Here is a 19,051-nt window from a genome sequence, read left to right as displayed (position 1 = left end):
GACTTCCCTCTCGGTCCTTGAATGATATATACACTTATCAAATTCTTAGTGAGGCTAGCCTCTACCCAAATAGAAAGAAATTTTTTTTGATTCACATGGTTCAATTTATGACACGTGTCCAATCTAAAAATAAATTTCATTTTTTTGAAAAAAAAATTCACAACATATAAGAATCCAAATGTTATCTCTTCCTCATCCAAAAGTGAATTTTGTTTTTAAATTAAAAGCCAAAGACGTTTTTGAAGATTCATAGCTTCTTTACGTTGTTCGATATCCATTCCTTGGAAATTGGAATAGATTCAAGTCTTGGATGGGTTTGGGACCTCGGATCAATCCTGAGAACTCAAATCGTATAGAACAAAGATAGCTTTGCATTCTCATGATAGACTTTTCCTAAACGCATTCCTTTTTCCTTTTTTGGTAAGAAGTCAATTTATCAAAACGGTTGAGTGGAGGAAACAATATTACAGAGAAACTAGAACCAAAGAGTAGATTCAAGTCAAGAGGTTGTGTTTGTTACCAATCTGGTCTTCTGGGAATGGGAGATTTGCTGTTGCATTAATCACTTTAAGAACATAAGAGAAAGTACATGACTCAAATCACAAGCTTAGATCTTGTATGTTAATAATAAGGCTAATTTCCTTAAGAGAATACATAATTTTCTTATTGTGATAGAAAACACAAAGGCATCAGCCAACTATTAGCTTTTAAAGAGAGTTCTCCGTCTGGATATTGATGGATCAATCCCAGTGGTGGAACATGTTTCCACAAAATAAGAGAAAATGCAATAATGAGTATTTTGAACAAACATAGTTTTACGTTGGATCCTAAAAACATATGGCAAACTTTTCTTAAGGGACCGATGGATATCTCCATAGTGGCAAAAGATAGCGATTAACAAGTGCATTAATCCATTTGGAATGCATTCTTAATATTATGAATTTTTTACGTGTAAGTTACTTTAGTATACCACAAATTAATGTTGGGTCCTTTAAGTATGATATGTTATATGTGAAGTATAACAAGACTAACATCATTAGTCGCCATTAACCATATTCAAATTTTAAACATGGTTGGACCATAATGTCCCTTAGATTAGTTAATACATTGTATTATTATAATTTTTTTTTTTTTTTTTTTAGATATTTTTTTTAACTCAATGTATTAAATAACATAAGGGACACTTTAGTCTTTTCAGATTTAAATTTTAAATATATTTGGTAACAAACTCTAATATTATTTTTTTCCCCATTTTCCAAAGCATTCTTAATATTCGTTCTTCCCAATTTTATTTGGAGTGCATGGTTATTAATTCTAACCGATTTTCTGGCACTCTTACCCGCCAATGTAATCCATCGAAGCAAAGCCGACGGAAGGTGGGGCCCAATTGACACCAGACAACAGACGTAATGACCCAAGCTCCGTTGGGACGCACATTTGTGTGGTGACCAATTGCTGTTAAATCTGCTGTAAAATTCTTCTCCAGAAAACTGAGTAGCTTGTCTGGAAGATGAAGATATCAAGAATCAAGATAACTTCCCTCTCAGTCCCCGAATGATAAGAGAAGATAACAGATCGTAGATTGATCATAAAATTCAATAAAGATAATGACATAACAGCAAAGGGGTTTGAAGAAGGATGATGTAGTTTCTTCTTCTTCTCTTCTTCCTTCCTATGGCGTCTCTACCTTCTGTCGCAGTAAGTGGCACTCTTAAACTGGATTCTGAGTTCAGGAAAAACCCTCCAATTTCAGTTGCCGCCGAAAAGGTAATCCGTTTGCTTTGAATTTGCTTTCATCCTTGGAAAATGTGAAGTTAGAGAGCTATTCTTCTTTAATGCATCTGCCGTTTCCAATTGCAGCTTTTGCTTAATGTTTCAGACTTGCATCTTTGTAACTCCACGGAATCTAGTTGAAGTTTGCGTTCACTTGTGTGTAGACTATAAGTTATTTATCTTTAAAAAAAAAAAAAAAAGAGTAGACTATAAGTTGAAGTAAACATTTTTTGGCATGTTGGACTAGAACTTTATTCCTTGAATTAGGTCCTTGCCCAGGTCTATTTTCTCTGATTTTAGTTTGCATTTTTAATTTCAGGGTCCGAGTATCTCCTACCAGAAAAGTTGTGCAAGCACCCAATTGGATACAAAATTGGAACCGAGATGTTTGGACTTCCAAGAAGCTTTCTCAGTGCTTAAGGAAGATACCCAGATCGAATCATCCTTCTATGTTCCTCTCTTGCAAGAATGCATTTCCAACAATTCAGTCTCAAAAGCTCAGCTCATCCACACAAACATAATAAAGACCGGAGCACATGAGGATCTGTTTCTCATGACGTTCCTTGTCAATGTGTATGCAAAATGTGGGGTTGTGGAAGATGCCCGGAAAGTGTTTGACCAGTTGGCTCAACGGAATGTTGTTTCATGGACGGCTCTGATTACAGGTTATATTCACAACTCACAGCCAGAACTTGCCATCAAAGTCCTCCAAGAACTTTTGGAGTGTGGGGCCTATCCTACAAACTACACCTTAGGGGCTGTTTTGAGTGCTTGTGCATCCTTGCAAGCTATTGAATTGGGAAAGCAAATTCATGCATACATAATCAAGTATGGTATCGAGTCTGATACCAGTGCGGGGAACTCACTTTGTAGCTTTTACTCCAAATGTGGCAACTTAAAGTCCACGATTAAGGCATTTCGAAGAATCCAAGACAATAATGTCATCTCATGGACAACAGTTATATCTGCATGTGGTGATAATGGTGAAGCCATGAGAGGTTTGTTGGTTTTTTCTGAGATGCTGTCAGAGGATGCAAGACCAAATGAATTCACGTTTACTAGTATATTGAGCTTGTGTTGTATAATGCAGGCTATGGATGTTGGAAAGCAGGTTCATTCACTCATTCTAAAACTTGGGTATGAATCAAATCTGCCCATTAAAAATTCTTTAATGTATTTGTATCTGAAATGCGGTTGGATTGATGAGGCTCAAAAATTGTTCAGTACAATGGAGACCATCAGTTTGATCACATGGAATGCAATGATTGCGGGCCATGCCCAGATGATGGATGGTGACAAGGATGATCTATCAGTTCACCGGAGTGGAATAGAAGCACTTAACATATTTCTCAAACTGAACAGATCAGACATGAAACCTGACCTGTTCACTTTCTCTAGTGTCTTGGCAGTCTGTAGCAATCTGGCAGCCTTGGAGCAGGGGGAACAAATCCATGCTCAGACCATAAAGACTGGGTTTCTATCAGATATTATTGTGGGAAGTGCACTTGTTAACATGTATAATAAATGCGGCCACATCGAAAAGGCAAGCAAAGCTTTTGTGGAGATGTCATATAGAACATTAATATCGTGGACTTCAATGATCACAGGTTTTTCTCAGCATGGTCGGTCAAACCAAGCTCTGCAGCTGTTTGAGGATATGAGATTGGCAGGGGTGAGACCAAACAAAATTACCTTTGTTGGTGTTCTTTCAGCTTGTAGCCATGCTGGATTGGTTGATGAGGCTCTGAGTTACTTTGATATGATGAAGAATGAGTACCAGATCAAGCCTGTGATGGATCATTATGCATGTTTGATCGATATGTTTTTAAGATTGGGCCAGTTGGATGAAGCTTTTGAATTTATTAAAAAAATGGACTTTGAACCTAATGAGTTCATTTGGTCAATCTTGATCGCTGGTTGTAGGAGCCATGGGAAAATGGAATTGGGATTTTATGCTGCTGAACGGTTACTTGAACTGAAGCCGAAGGATCCTGAAACTTGCGTCTTATTGTTGAACATGTATCTCTCGGATGGGAGATGGGACGATGTATCAAGAGTGAGAAAACTGATGAGAGACGAGAAGGTTGGGAGAATAAAAGATTGGAGTTGGATTAGCATCAAAGACAAGGTTTTTTCCTTCAAACCTGATGACAAATCACACTCCCAGTATATAGAGATGCACACACTTTTGGAAGACTTGGTTGACAAAGCAAAGGCTCTGGGATACGTGTCATGGCAAAGCTCAGAAATTTCAAATGAGGATGATAAATTCTCTTCTACCATTCACCACAGTGAAAGGCTGGCCATTGCTTTCTGGTTATTGAACATGCCTAATAGTGCACAGATAAGGGTTATCAAAAGTGTATGTATGTGTAAGGATTGCCATAGTTTTGTTAAGTTTGTCTCAGTGTTGACTGGAAAGCCGATAACCATTCGTGACAGCAGACGGCTGCATAAATTCACTGACGGGCATTGTTCATGTGGGGATTTTGGTGGTCTTCTTTGACTCAGATATTCAATGATAATCTTCTCTCTTGTTTGTGTGGAGAATCTCAATATCAATCTAACACCATTCAAATATCTAAACAAATAATTCATACATCTTAGTGAAATGGAGAATTTGAAACTACATTCTGAAAGTGCACTGATACGTCATGGTGTGAATGCTGGAACTTCTGGAATAGGTGGAATCGTGAGAGATTACAGAGCAGGGACTCGAAAAGGGTTTCTTAAAACAGCATTTCCCATCATCAGATTCGATCAGTAGGTTAATGAAAAATCATGAAGGGAACTAGCAAAAGTTTCTGTCCGCATTTAGTTCTATATTATTTGGAACCCCATTTTGTAGAAAGCTTGTTCCCTCTCCTCTGCTCTACTACCCACCAATCCTCATATTACAGCATCTGAAAACTGAGATTTTTGACTTCGTTAAGCTTAATTTGTGAGATAAAAGAACTAGTTCTCAGGATAGGTGCTTTGTACGCACTTACCTGTTCATTCAATAATTTTTCTTCTCACCCAAACAAAATGTTCTCGACCCGAATGCAATCTTGAACCTAGAAACTCAATTTTACTCGTCTCTACTAATGGTGTAGGGTCTGCTCCTAGGCAGTGTATCCATGGTAAATTTTAGATCTCCTGCTATTTATGCCAGGCACACATCAAGGCCCAGTTTGACAAATGGGCCTCATAACTACCGACCACTGGTCTACAATGATAGACTAATAGACTCTTCTTTTTGGGAAATCTTGAGTGCCACCTCATGTGCCATCATTGAGTTATCTAATTTGTTAATATAATGTGAATATATATGTACTTCATCCAGTTAATAAATAAAATTTAGGTGGCTTAAGTGTTGATGTAAGCCCTACCAGAAAGAAAGAAGAAAAAAAGTGTTAATGAAAGCAAAGTTAAATATTGCAAAAGATAATAATAAATATTGAATGAATAAATCTTATGCTCGAACTTTTTTTTTTGTCTCATAGGATCTAAAAGAATTTCCTTTTCAGATGATAAAAATTTGTCAAGAAAGTGGGTATATTTATTCGTCGCTCTAACTCCATGGAAGAAGTAGCATCATGTACATCTTTTACAAACTTTTTGAATATCCTAAAAAAATTCAGTAATACCCAAATGTGGTTGTTGAATTTTGAGGATTGTGGATTTTTTATTTAAATTTTTTTTTTTTGGGTCTTCGATAGAAATCTCCCAACCTTTTCTTTTGAGTAACTTTAATCCCTCAACTTCAAGTCAATCAGTTTGACAGCCATGGTTGAGGGATAGTGGTCGAATTTGAAGGGGTGAGATTGAGAACAATAAAAACTGACTTACTTTGACTAAAAAAATTGAATAACTGAAGGGGTGGGATTAAATTTTATTCTTATGTTTTTATTTTTATTTTTTAATATAGAAACTCGTAGACTTGAGAGTCATAGACAGTTGAGTCCAAATCGTATCTTAACATTCTGCGTTGAAGATGGGCCTTACGGTTCGGGGATGCACTTGGCAAGAACCAAGCAGAGCAGAAATCGGGGTTCCTGCTCTTACACTACTACTACTTCTACTAGTAATAGTCAACATGTTTACGGCCGCAACATGCATTTCCGTCACCCGCTCCATCAAACCTCTTCTTTTTCGCCATACATGTCCTCTCCAACCTTCCAAGAATCTCTTTAAATCATATCCTTGCCCTCTCTGGTCATCTTCTTTCACTTTCTGCTCTCGAAAATTCCATCGATCCACCCCTCTCTCCTCCACTTTCTGCTCCTCCTCCTCCTCCTCTGCTCCGTTCATGACTTCCGAAGCAACAGCGACATCGATGGTGTCCGAGGTGACGCTCGAAGGAAATCCTCTTCTACAGGATTTTGTTTTTCCACCTTTCGATGTTGTTGAAGCCAAGCATGTTCATCCCGGGGTTACAGCGTTGCTTAAGAAGCTCGTTAGTTTTTTTTCCCCTTCCGATTTCTTTTGATTTTCTCTCTCCCAATCCCTTCATCCTGCCTGGTTTTCTTCGGTTGATTCTGTGGTTTATTATTGTTGCTTGCAGGAAAATGATTTGGTTGAGCTAGAGAAGACAGTGGAGCCGACTTGGCCGAAGTTGGTCGAACCCTTGGAGAAGATAATTGATCGACTTCAAGTGGTTTGGGGAGCGGTGAATCATCTCAAAAGTGTTAAGGATTCTCCCGAACTCCGTTCTGCTATCGAGGAAGTTCAGGTGAAACTTTGTTCTGCATTTCTTTACTATTGTACACTAGATTTCTGGAAGATCAGGGTCAAGGGGAAATCTTGACTAGGTATTCTTGTATGATGCCTACCGTTAATCTCTCCACACAGACACAAAAAAAGTAAAATAAAAAAATTATGGTATTGAAGGAGTTTACGGCTTCGGGATACTCTATGTTCTTAACATGATTTAACTTCTGTTTTGCAGCCAGAGAAAGTTAAGTTCGAACTTAAATTGGGACAAAGTAAACCCTTATATGAAGCTTTCAAGGCTATAAAACAGTCTTCTGATTGGCAAAAAGTGGGTGATGCCCATAAGCGTATTGTAGAATGTAAGTATCCACTATAATGTTTCCTTATATTTTCTTTGTCCTTTTTTTTTTTTTTGGTTCTATTATTATTATTATTACTACTGCCACTGCTACTGCTACTGCTACTATTATTATCATCAAGTGTTATGTCTCGTTCTTTTTTGGTTACCGGTGCAGGGTTGTAAATGTACAGCCGAAAATTCAAAACTGATTTGTACTTATAGCTAATTTTGTTTAGATGTTTCCGAGTTTTCAAAATTGAAATCAAATAACTTTAATATACAGACTATAATTGGATAAAGATTGGCATATTGAAGTATCTATTTTACTGATTCCTTGTTACAACTAGCAGCATTGTTATTTGGGACTTTTAAGTCTTGAGATTTACAATTTGAAATGGATGTGCTTTGTAACATGATCTTCTATGCACGCAGCCCAGATAAAGGAGGCAGTTCTTAGTGGTGTTTCTCTTGAAGATGATAAAAGAGACTATTTTAACAGCATTCAACAGGTGTGGTTGAGAGCATGCTACTGCTTAATGAATTACTAGCTATGCATGCTTTTGCTTCCTGGTTCACTCTTAATTACAAGCTGGTTTCTTATGAATTGTGATCCACATTTTTAGGCTCAGGTTTGGCAACTAGTTCATTGTTGAATCTGGATCTTTATATGCTTCTATTTTTGTATTTCTCCTGTCATTCCCTTGATGTTAGAGTGCTTTTTAAGAATACAAAAAATGTCTATCACCTTGGCTTTCTTCTTGCAAGCAGGGCAAGATGGGTTTTCTGAATCCGGATCTTTATGTGCTTCTAATTTTGTATTTCTCTCATCCTTCCCTTGATGTTAGAGTGCTTCTTCTTCTTTTTTTTTTTTTTTTTTGTCATCACCTTCGCTTTCTTCTTGGGAGCAGGGCAAGATGGGTTTTCATTTTCTTTTTCCTTGGTTTGGTTTTGGTTGGGTCATTAACTTGGCTTTCTTAGAATGAAAAAACATGTCATCATGTTCGCTGCTAAGTTTATGGTTTATCTCTCTCTCTCTCTCTCTCTCTCTCTCTCTCTCTTTCTTCTGTTCTAATAAAAAACAAATAAAGGGTTTACTAGTCTTATTTACTGTTTTGCTTCTATTTTGAGTTTGAATGTGATTCATATTTGACTTTTAGTAGACAAATGACTCTGAGTCAGTTTTGTTTGTTACAAAGATAAGACTGATGCTCTTCGCTTGGACTTTATCCGTAGGAGTTGGAGAAACTGTCACAAAAGTTCAGCGAGAATGTTTTGGATGCCACAAAAAGTTTTCAAAAACTAATTACAGACAAGAAGGACATTGATGGATTACCTGCTTCTGCACTTGGCTTGGCTGCACAAACAGCGGTATCCAAGGTATTTGATATACTGCTGTTGCATTTGAAATATTTGGTATCTACTCAGCCTATTGGATTAAGTTTTGATTCTACGTCATACTTGTGTTATATCAAATCAGGGTCATGAAAATGCTACTGCGGAGAATGGGCCCTGGGTAATCACTTTGGATGCTCCAAGCTTTCTCCCTGTTATGCAACATGTTCGGAATCGATCCTTGCGGGAGGAAGTCTATCGTGCTTACGTATCTCGTGCCTCCAGTGGAGGTCTTGATAACACACCCATTATTGACCAAATCCTCAAGCTTAGGTTGGAGAAGGCCAAGCTTCTAGGCTACAATAATTACGCTGAGGTATGCTTTGTTGAAAATTTTGCAATTATCCTTCTTCACAAACTTATCAAAGGAGATAGTTTTCTTTTATATAGGTAAGCATGGCAATGAAAATGGCCACTGTTGATAAAGCAGCAGAGCTCCTAGAAAAGCTCCGAAGTGCATCTTGGGATGCTGCAGTTCAAGGTGTGTGGTTGCATATATTTTACTTCATGCCTTAACGGGAATAAGCTTCTAATCTTTACTAGGTTGTAAATTATGTCTTCTTTTTTAATTTAGGGTTCTGGTTATAAGCATCAATATTCGTGCATTCATCTGGAAATTATGCTGGTAGTATAAACTGTTTTGGAGTATTTTAAATCAGCATGGTTGCCTGAATATGAACTTCTTGTATATGAATTCTCGATGAGTATGGACTCAAAATTGTTCAAATTTAATACATCTGTGGTCATTTCCTTCTGTATCAGTGCTTTAGCTTTCCATTTGTTTCAAAAAATTTGCGATCTTTGTTTTTGTATGTTCAATTTTTACTTAATGTGAACAATTTGAAACTCTTACCCAAAAAAATGTAAACAATTTGAATTTTTTATGGGGTATTCATTTGTTTGGAAAAGGTTTTTAATGACTTGATGGTTCTTTTGATCTGTAGACATGGAGGACCTTAAGAATTTCGCTGAAGAGCAAGGTGCCACAGAAGCTAAAGATTTGAACCACTGGGACATTGCCTTTTGGAGCGAGAGACTCCGTGAATCAAAATATGACATAAATGAGGTTCTCCTTTCTTCCACATTTGGTTCTATTTTATTGGTGCTGCAGTTTCTGTGTAAAGTTCAAATTAGCTTCACTTTGGTGATGATGATAATAATATTGTCGCCAGGGTGTGCGCCCATGCACTAATATTCCGGGTTTGGGGGGGGGGGGGGGGGTTGGGGGCAATAGGAGAGGGATTCTTGCATTTCAAGGGATTGGCGCTATCAGTTTGTGCATTTCTATGTCTAGGCAAAGGCTGTGCTGTGTTGTGGGGAATGTTTTCCCTAATAATTTTTAGTAGCTACTTGGAAGGTTGCGGAGGGAGCATAGAACGAATTTTAATTATTTTTGAATTACATGTGAGTACTAACCAATCACAATTCATTTAGATTTCTATAAAAAATGGATTATTTTATAGTCTTCTTTTTTAAGCCTCGTAATCAGTGACATTCAGTCTTTATTTTTACACCCTCCAGTCCTCCACCCCAAAAAGAACCTAAAGTCTAACTGTTTTCTGGATGCTGTAATTGTTTAAGATATGATTTGATTTTTTTTTAACTTCTGATTTAAATTTGCAATCCCCACTTTTAGGCTTTTTTTTTTTTAGTTGAAAATAACTCAATCCTTTCTTTACCCCAAAAAAAATATATAACAAACTCTAAATGTCTTCGAATAATTTCAAATTACAAGGACTAGTTGATAAATCGATATATTAATAGCAATGCATTTTGATAATTTATATTTGTATGCAGATACACCAAGATCATCCATATCTGAATACAAACCAACACATGCAAATTTTCCTCTGTATATGTGTGTGTGTGTCATCAGCAAAATTGAGTTTTACCCCAAAAAATACTAGGTTTTGACCACATTTCGGTTCTGGCTGGTTGACTCCTCTGTCAGTTTATCCTTGGTTTGAAAGTTGACTGGATTTTCAATCAAACTTGCCATTCTTTTAGTGTTGTTTGTATCTCTTCATCTTAGATTCGGTGGGTTATGTGCATTGTGTCGAATTGATATTCTTTGATGTTCCTTTGAGATTTTCCTTGCAACAAATGGAACAACCATTGATGCTAATGGAATATCATCTTTCTGCCAATGTGAGATGGACCAACCAAAGGTTGTCTCAATTAGTGAATGTCAGGGTTTGACTCTCCCTAATGCTATATGGAATAGCTCCCCACCCCCAATATATATAAAAGAAATTGCCAGTTCCAAAAAAAATATAACATTTAAAAAAAAAAAAGAAAGTGTGGGATACCATCAGAATTTCCACCTGAAAATTATTTTCAGATGTCTAACATCATGGTGATGGATATATATTCTGAATAAAAAAAGTTGGTTAAATTCATATCCTAATCCTTGATTTTTATTCTTGTTCTAGAGAGGTGGCAACTATATCTTGTTTTGGTTTGAGATAGAGGTTGACATGGTTTGTTTCTAGTGCTGATTATTTTACTGTTTACATCTGTGTTAATATAATTGTGGTTTTGTTCAAATGTGAAAGTTTTATGTGTTCTTGTTTAATTTTTGAAGCAATATCAACGTAAAGGAAAATAAAAGTAATATCAGTGAATAAGTATTCCTTTGCTGACTTGGATCCTTACTTCTGGGTAGCTCTTCCTTCCCAACTTGCCAGAGTAGGCTAGATTTCTACATAAGGCAAAAGATGTACACAACTTAAAAGTCCCATAGCTTTGAGTTGATTGTTATGAATTCCTAGTTAGGCAAAAGATGTGGACATGCCTAAAGTTTTCAACAATGAGGCCTTGACATGTTGCACCTACTTTTAATTCTACAGGAGGAATTACGTCCATTCTTCTCATTGCCAAAGGTTATGGATGGCCTTTTCAGCCTTGCAAAGATGTTGTTTGACATTGACATAGAACCAGCTGATGGCTTAGCTCCGGTAATGTTCTCCACATCTGTTTCATAATTTTATTGTTTCTTTTGGGTCGTACAATCAATTTACTCACCTTTTGTGAATGAATGTTTTAAATTTCTAGGTGTGGAACAAGGACGTTAGATTTTATTGCGTAAAAGATTCTTCAGGCAATCCAATTGCATACTTCTATTTTGATCCATACTCTCGACCTGAGGAAAAACGTGGCGGTGCATGGATGGATGAAGTTGTTGGTCGAAGTCATGCACTTTCACGTGATGGTACCTCAGCTAGGTTACCTGTTGCCCACATGGTTTGCAATCAAGCTCCTCCAGTCGGAGACAAGCCAAGTCTCATGACCTTCCGTGAGGTATGGTTTGTATTTTAACTGTTCATAGAAACCTAAGGGCCCCGATATCTTTTGCAAAAGATGCTTTATTCAAATCATTTTGTTGTTAAAACTATTGTCTTCTTATGGAAAAAAAGATTTCAATTAAATGCCAGATGCTCAATTATCATGATTGACATGTTCCTTTTTCCTCTCTCTTTCTTCTTCTTCTTTCTTTTTTTCTTTTTTTTTTTTTCCTGGGGGGGGGGTGTTAAGTATTACATATGTTCCTCTGTAATCTTGACTTTGGAGGTTTCTAGGATCAGATTATATGTCTTAAGAAACTGAATAGTTGTATCGAACATAACCCTATCCATATTGATGATGCCTTAATATGGAAAACTATTTCTGCAGATTTTATGCAATTGTGATTTTTTGTGCATCAATTTCAGGTTGAGACTGTCTTCCATGAATTTGGTCATGCACTTCAACATATGCTAACCAAGCAAGATGAGGGTCTCGTTTCTGGTATTCGTGGTATTGAATGGGATGCTGTTGAATTGCCTTCTCAGTTTATGGAAAATTGGTGTTATCAAAGGTAATGTTGTCTTAGAAAAAACCTCCTTGGTTATAATTTCCTTGAAGTATATGAGGGTGTATCTGTTTTGTATTAGTTTTCTGGACTCCTCATGCTAGACAAATAATACATGTGAATGTCTTTGTTTTATATCTTAGAGCATGATTTAGCATTCATCTTTGCATATAATCTCCAGGCACAGTAACTGGTGAGATTGTATATGATACGAAACCTGATATTTGAATTATAAAAAAAGTTTTATCGACGTTTAAAATTCAAAACATGTAGCATTAAATGAGAAGTTGACCTGTAAACAAATTGGATAAACTCGGATACACCAATATCTGAATCCGAATAGCAAAACCGCTGTCTGAATCCGGTAGAAATAGGCATCCAAATTCGAATCTGAAACTTCATTGGATATCCGATAAACTATCCGATTATTGATTGGTGATTGTCATTTTTTTATATTTCCGATTTTCAATTTCCAATTACTGATTAACGGTTTCCGAATTCGATTATTAGCCCTTTTTTTAGAGAAAAGTGTTTAATACTTTACTTTAACCGGATAATTTCCAATTTTGATTATCCGATTACCGGTATCTGAATCTGATTATCATCCCTTTTCAGAGAAAAAAATGTTGAATACTTTACTCTATCCAGAGAAATTTTTATTTGGATATTATCCGATCCGATAAGCAATTATCCGAATCCGAATCCTGCTTTCTTAGTGGACGGATACGGATATTTTCCGGTAAAAAATTTTCTGGATATGGACACCCTTAAACGAATATGAATGCAAATTCGAAGGCGGATTTTGGCTATCCATTTACAGGTTTAATGGGAAGTCCCTAAATATAATCTCAATTCCAGCTCTTCAGTTTGCTTAGTGTTTTCTGCTACTTTTGTGGAAGCTTATAGTTCTATTTATCAAAAATCTCTCACATTGTCCAAATGGTTTGGGCCTCCAAACCTTGGACAACAGTTTTGAGAACTTCTAATGTGAAGTCATTCAAGTGCTACCTTATATTTCAATCATGTTCCTTTGATGGTTGCTTGTATGCTATTTTTTAAGTTTTTCAATTCACTATAACTTTCTGTTGCAATCAGTAGTTTTTATTAGAGACTTAACATGCACAGCACTGACTTGGTCATGGAATTACTAACCCCCCCCCCCCCCATTGTGCCATAAACTACATTGGGGTCCACTACCAAAAAGACTGTTCCAAGCCATTAGTGAAATGACGTGCCCTTTAACTTAAATCCTGTTTTCAAAAATTAAACCTTACACATAGAGATCCCCTTCATCTATCTCCTTCATTGATTAGGTTGAGCCGCCAGAAACCACCTACCACTGCCGCAAACCACCCACCACCAGCTCCTCTTATGTTGGACACCCTAGCCCATTCACCCATCTACTTCCTCACCTTTCCCCTTCTTCCCCACCACCACCAGAAATCCCCATCCGTGGCACCGTCTCCCTCTCTATTCACAGTTCCTTCAAATATTTGATTGAGAAACCTTAACAGGTTCCGGTGAAAATTTTCTGTTAAAATTGTGCTGCGGCTGGGAATTTCTCCAGTCACAATTCCTCTCACAATTCCAAAACTTTGGGACCAGATTTGCATTTCGTTATTGGGAGTTACCACTGAAAAGGTTACCATCAAGGGTTGCGGTGGTAACTCCCTCATGGGATTGCATTTTTGGGTTACGTGGTCACTTTAAAAATTTGAAGAATCAGATGTGCATTTCGATAAACCTCAAAGATCCAGATTTTTTTTTTGTTGGAAGGTCCAGATTGAAGAAACCCTTTTTTCTTATTTTCTTCAATGGTATTCATGCTTCAGGCTTCAAGTGCATTTTTTGGTGGAAATTTCAGGCTTCAAATCCATCTCCCTGTATTGACCTGAAAAAATAGCATTTTCCCATCATTTGAGTTGTACCCGAGCAAACCTCGAAGCAAACTAATTATAAAATGGAAAGGGAACGGAAGCCCCACAGAGGAGGGGGGGGGGGGAAACCACCATATAATGATAGAGATGAAGATATTCTTTTTTGGTGAAACCGGCGACAACATTGAATGCCGGTGGGATGATTTGTTCTTTTTCTTTCATTGTGGTGGGTGGTTTCTGGCAATGGGGCAGTGGTGGGTAGTTTCCAATAGGGTGAAGGGGTTCCCACCTGAATGGTTCTTTGAGAATAGGGTATGGAAGTATAATTGTAATTTCGATGGTTTATGAGTAAGGGTAGACTGGTAATTTCTTTCTTTTTTCAATTGAGGGTATTATAGTCGTTTCACCTCTAACTAGGAACGGTGTTATTGTTTTTGAACCTCAATGTAGTTTATGGCACAATTGGGGGGGGGGGTCAGTAAATTCGCACCTACTCAGGGGTGTGCATGCAAAAATCTCTTTTTATTAATATTCTGTTGTTTTATTAATAATAACTTAGTACATCTGAAGTGTTTCACAATGATTAATGATACTTTCTTTTGTTCCTTTTCTAGGGATACTTTGATGAGCATTGCCAAACACTATGAAAGTGGAGAGACTCTCCCAGAAGAAGTATATTTGAAGCTCCTTGCAGCTAGGACTTTCCGGGCAGGTTCACTTAGCCTTCGTCAGGTTGGTATATGGATTTTGCATGATGTATACTGATTTTTTTGTCATTCGTTTATAGGCAATTCTATTTTTGGTTCAACTTTTGCATTTTCATGTGGTGGTGTGCTTTTCGAAATTTAATCTTATGTTGTATCAGCTATGACCTAAACAGCGTATTATGCCATTGAATGTGGTCTACTTATTTTTCAGATACGATTTGCAACTTTGGATTTGGAGCTGCATACAAATTATGTTCCTGGTGGTTTAGAATCCATCTATGACTTTGATCAAAGAGTGAGTAAAAGGACACAAGTGATACCAGTGCTGCCCGAGGATAGGTTCCTTTGCAGTTTCAGCCATATTTTTGCAGGTTTGTCATTTTGCAATTCTTTATTAATATTTAGTTCTTTCTTTGCATATCTGTATTTACGTTACTCTTCATTCTGTGCACCTAAGGTGGATATGCAGCTGGATACTACAGTTACAAGGTAGCTTCTGTTGCTCTTCTAATGGGTTTTACGGTGTTTTTTGAAGTTTATACGTTCTTCAACTGCGTTTCATCCTTATCAATATCTATGATGTTGTTGACCAGTAACTGTTGTAATGAATGTAGTAAACAGATCTTTTTGTTATTGACTTTGGCTCTGAGTTCCTAGGTGCATTTTCTTAATCCTTTCACCCATTATATTGTAACTTACCGAGCTTGACACTAGGGGGTGAATTGGTGTTGCAAAAGTTCTCTCAATATTCTCTTGACACCCTATCAGACACTCCCTTGGTATTCCCAATACTCTATCGGACATTCCCTTGATATTCCCGACATGGATGGCATTGTGTCTATCAATTAGTACAACATGAAAACTATATATAGTGCTAATTTTTCCCATCCTATATATATAGCTTAAATTTTCACATTTAATTTTTTTTATAATTTACAGTTGATTTACTCCGAAAAATTCGCTTTTTACAAGATGAATGAGAGGAGTTGTGAGAAATTATTAAAAACGAATTTTTAAGTGTAAATTATTAAAAAAATTAACTAACTTGTAAGAATTAAGTTAGGAAAAAATGTTCTCTAAAAAGGTAAATAAATAATAACTATATATATATATATATATATATACAAGATTTTATTAGAAGGGTAATTTGGGTAGTTTAAAGTAAAATATTGGTTGGGCGGGACAAATACTAAATTGGGGATTTGATAATTCTTTTCAAAAATACAATCCATTTGGGTAAATATTTTTCAAAATCAGTAGATTTGAGAAATTTTCCCTTATCCTTATCATAAATGAACTCCCTAAACACTTCACATGGTGAAAATTGGTCTTCACAACAACAAAATTGTAGTTGTGTTGGGATTAGTATTTTAGCGAGTTCACATTGGGGAGGGGGTGTAGAGTCCCCCCCCCCCAAGGATTAATGAAAAATGTCTTGTTCTTTTTGAGCAGATGTAAATACTTGTGCAGAGTTACATTAAATTCCTCTTGTTGTGTGATCGTTTACTTGGTTTTTTCCCTTCGTGGTTGCATTTGTCTCCCACAGGTAGAACGCTTAAAAAGATAGTTTCTTATGTTTTACTTATAACATACTGGCAATAGAAGATTTAGTGATCCAGTCGGTCCTGAACAATTGTAGCCATTATCTCTGGCCTTGCAGGCTGTTGTTGTTACATTGCACAATAGTGTTAGGTTCTTTACAGTGGATATCTGTTGGACCTGCTGTGGTTTCCCTGATCTCAGTGGTGATATTTTTGGCAAATGGTGGAAGGGAATTTGCCTTTAAATATCAGAATCATGTTCGTTTGAGTGAGAAACATAATGTGAAAATTCTACCAGTTGATATTACTCCCTGTTTACTTTGCTGTACACTGTGCATCCTGTCTTGCTTGGGTGATCAGATATCTGATGACCAGTTGGACAGGTTAGACCCACATGATCTAATATACTCGACATTCTTTTGAACTCTCTAAAAAGAATGGAACACTATTTATTGTCCAATTTGCATTCAGCATCATATTTTAATTTATTTTGTCATTGATGGAGGAGCTGACTGGAGTCCTGCCTTCCTGCTAGAAGAAAACTATGTTCTGATTAAGTTGTGGCTTTTCTTTTATCTTCTAACTTTTCTAAATACTGTAGTGGGCAGAGGTGCTATCAGCTGATGCTTTCTCAGCATTTGAGGAGGCCGGATTGGATAACAAGAAGGTATGGCTGCAACTCTGATTTGAGGAATAGTGTCTCATTCTGAAGGCTTATCATTTGGTTTTTTGGTTAACACTGATGGTTTCTCATTCAACTTGATGAATTCCCTCCCCCCCCCCCCCCCCAAAAAAATATATATATATATATATATATATATATATATGAATAAATAGCAAACCTTAAAAAATAAAAAGAAGGAAAAAGACCCACGAAACCCCTCCACCCTAACAGACAATGCAAAAAAGGGGAAAAGAAAAAGGAAGCCTAGGTTCGTTTTGAAAGAGACGGAAGGAGCATCATCTAGGAGTGGAAACTCTTGGATCACTGAACAATAAAGAATCCTATATCCCTGCTTATTGAAATCATCTGCCTCTCTACCCAAACAAAAATAGAAATTATCTGCCTCTGGTGCAGCAAGATTGTGTCTGTTGAAAGTCAAGGTCTCATGGATTCTGATGCAATGAGAGAACTTAAGCTTGTCCGCTCTGTTTCTGGAAAAGAAAAGGAAAATAAGCCCTAGGTTGGGTTCTGGATTCTGATGCAATGAGAGAACTTAAGCTTGTCAGAGCACAGCCCGTATTTGGGTTTATTTTCCTTAAAATAAGCCCTAGGTTGGGTTACCTAAGTCATGTGCCATTGCTTGTGAAATGAGACTGTAATCAAGGTTTGGTAGGAGGGTCTATTCATCTGAAGTCTCTTCCAAGTTCTTTTAGCTAGCCGGTAGTGTTGGCGATAGGTAGGATTCGTTTTATAGTTTGTTTGGGTCTCCAGCCCACACAAATCTCTTTCTTTTTATTTTACAGTCCTTTTTGGACTCTTATCGTATGGCTCTTTTCCTGTTCACCCCATCATGAGAGAAAAAGTCTTAGTTTTGGATTTGAAAAAATTGAACTGCGTTGAGGGCCCTATGGTTTCTTCTCTGGGAGTCCAACAAAACTTTAGTTGGAGTCCATAAAACCTCAGCTCTGGGAGCTTTGAGGCTGTGAAGCAAGTCTCCTTTGTTGGCTAAGCAAATACTCCACAGAGGAGTTTCTGAGGCAGGCAACAAATCATATATAGTAGCTTCTTCTTCTTTCCCTCTTCTGTTTTCCTTTTTATTTTCAGTTTTATAGCATTAAACTTGCAACTGAGCAGGTTTATCCACCTTTCTTCCCCTAACTTCAAATCCTGATTACTTTGAATCTAGCCCTTAGAATCTGATCTCCTTCCATCAAACGTGGCAGCACCATCTTCCCTCCATGCAGCTTTATTGGGTGTATTGATGAGCTCGTCATCATTTTTTTGGATAAATTCATCATTATTTCATCATGCATTCAATTTGTATGTGAGAAAGTACTGTTTTCTATGTATCGTTAATCTTTGAATGAAATAGTGTAATTGATCGACTTGTAGAGTTGATCAATGTATGGCTACCTGAAATCGCAATGATCACTATTGAAATTGCTTGAAATATTTGTTTGTTGCTGCTTCAGGCTGTCAAGGAAACTGGTCATAAGTTCCGAGAAACCATTCTTGCCCTTGGAGGTGGTAAACCACCACTTGAGGTTAGACCAAATGAACTGCATGTTTTCTTTGAATTCTCTCGTGCGTCCAGACAAAGCTCTATGATTCCCCCTGTAGAGTTCGTGGCTTGAGCTTAGTGTAGTCATCTTCTTGCTTTCTGTCCTTAATTTTTCTGGTTTTATGTATCCCTAGGTTTTTGTGGAATTTCGAGGGCGTGAACCTTCTCCTGAAGCACTTCTTCGGCACAATGGTCTGCTAGCAGCGACAGCCTCAGCTTGAATACTTGTGTTAATAATACACATTTGCTGGGAGACATCCCCATGTTGTTGGGATGTTCTTGGTTTTCCCCAAAGTAAGCTATGTCATAGCCATCCTCGGATTTAGATTTTCTCTGTTCTCTTGAAATTGAAGAGCTGGGTCAGCTTAGGCACACCTCGATCAAGTCTCAGTGAAGCTCGTATAGGTTACAAGAAGATTTGACTCGACTCTCTTGATGATGTGTTGGTCTTTTGCCGTGCCGGCCAATATTGGGGATTTTCTACTTAATTTTTTCTTTCTTAATCATGCCTTTTCATTATGGCTTTTGATTAAAGATTTGTTTTCTTTACTTCATTACAAAAAAAAGTGTACTGTATTCAGTTCTTAATCTTATCTTTTGAAGCCATGCCAAAAACACGTTAATGCATAAATATGTTCTTAACTATGGATT

At 37.1% G+C, this 19,051-nt stretch overlaps 2 protein-coding genes across 2 annotated transcripts; both read left to right on the top strand.

Annotated features, from left to right (window-relative positions):
* Nucleotides 1-1,452: 1,452 nt before the first annotated feature.
* LOC149017076 (putative pentatricopeptide repeat-containing protein At5g52630) lies at nt 1,453-4,691 on the top strand. The gene is made up of 2 exons (XM_089151382.1): nt 1,453-1,767; nt 2,093-4,691. The coding sequence occupies exons 1-2, from the start codon at nt 1,675-1,677 to the stop codon at nt 4,277-4,279; spliced, it is 2,280 nt and encodes a 759-aa protein (XP_089007508.1). The 5' UTR covers nt 1,453-1,674; the 3' UTR covers nt 4,280-4,691.
* A 1,050-nt stretch (nt 4,692-5,741) lies between these two features.
* LOC149017075 (putative cytosolic oligopeptidase A) lies at nt 5,742-18,988 on the top strand. The gene is made up of 17 exons (XM_089151381.1): nt 5,742-6,211; nt 6,320-6,487; nt 6,704-6,827; nt 7,241-7,317; nt 8,042-8,185; nt 8,286-8,516; nt 8,591-8,681; nt 9,145-9,266; nt 11,050-11,157; nt 11,255-11,500; nt 11,911-12,056; nt 14,542-14,659; nt 14,846-15,005; nt 15,092-15,123; nt 16,777-16,842; nt 18,312-18,383; nt 18,535-18,988. The coding sequence occupies exons 1-17, from the start codon at nt 5,750-5,752 to the stop codon at nt 18,619-18,621; spliced, it is 2,454 nt and encodes an 817-aa protein (XP_089007507.1). The 5' UTR covers nt 5,742-5,749; the 3' UTR covers nt 18,622-18,988.
* The last annotated feature ends 63 nt before the right edge of the window (nt 18,989-19,051 follow it).

Source organism: Hakea prostrata, chromosome 4, assembly GCF_041222555.1.
Source record: "Hakea prostrata isolate BN-2017 chromosome 4, UWA_Hpros_2, whole genome shotgun sequence".
NCBI classification, from domain to species: domain Eukaryota; kingdom Viridiplantae; phylum Streptophyta; class Magnoliopsida; order Proteales; family Proteaceae; genus Hakea; species Hakea prostrata.
This window is presented reverse-complemented; position numbering and strand designations above follow the sequence as displayed.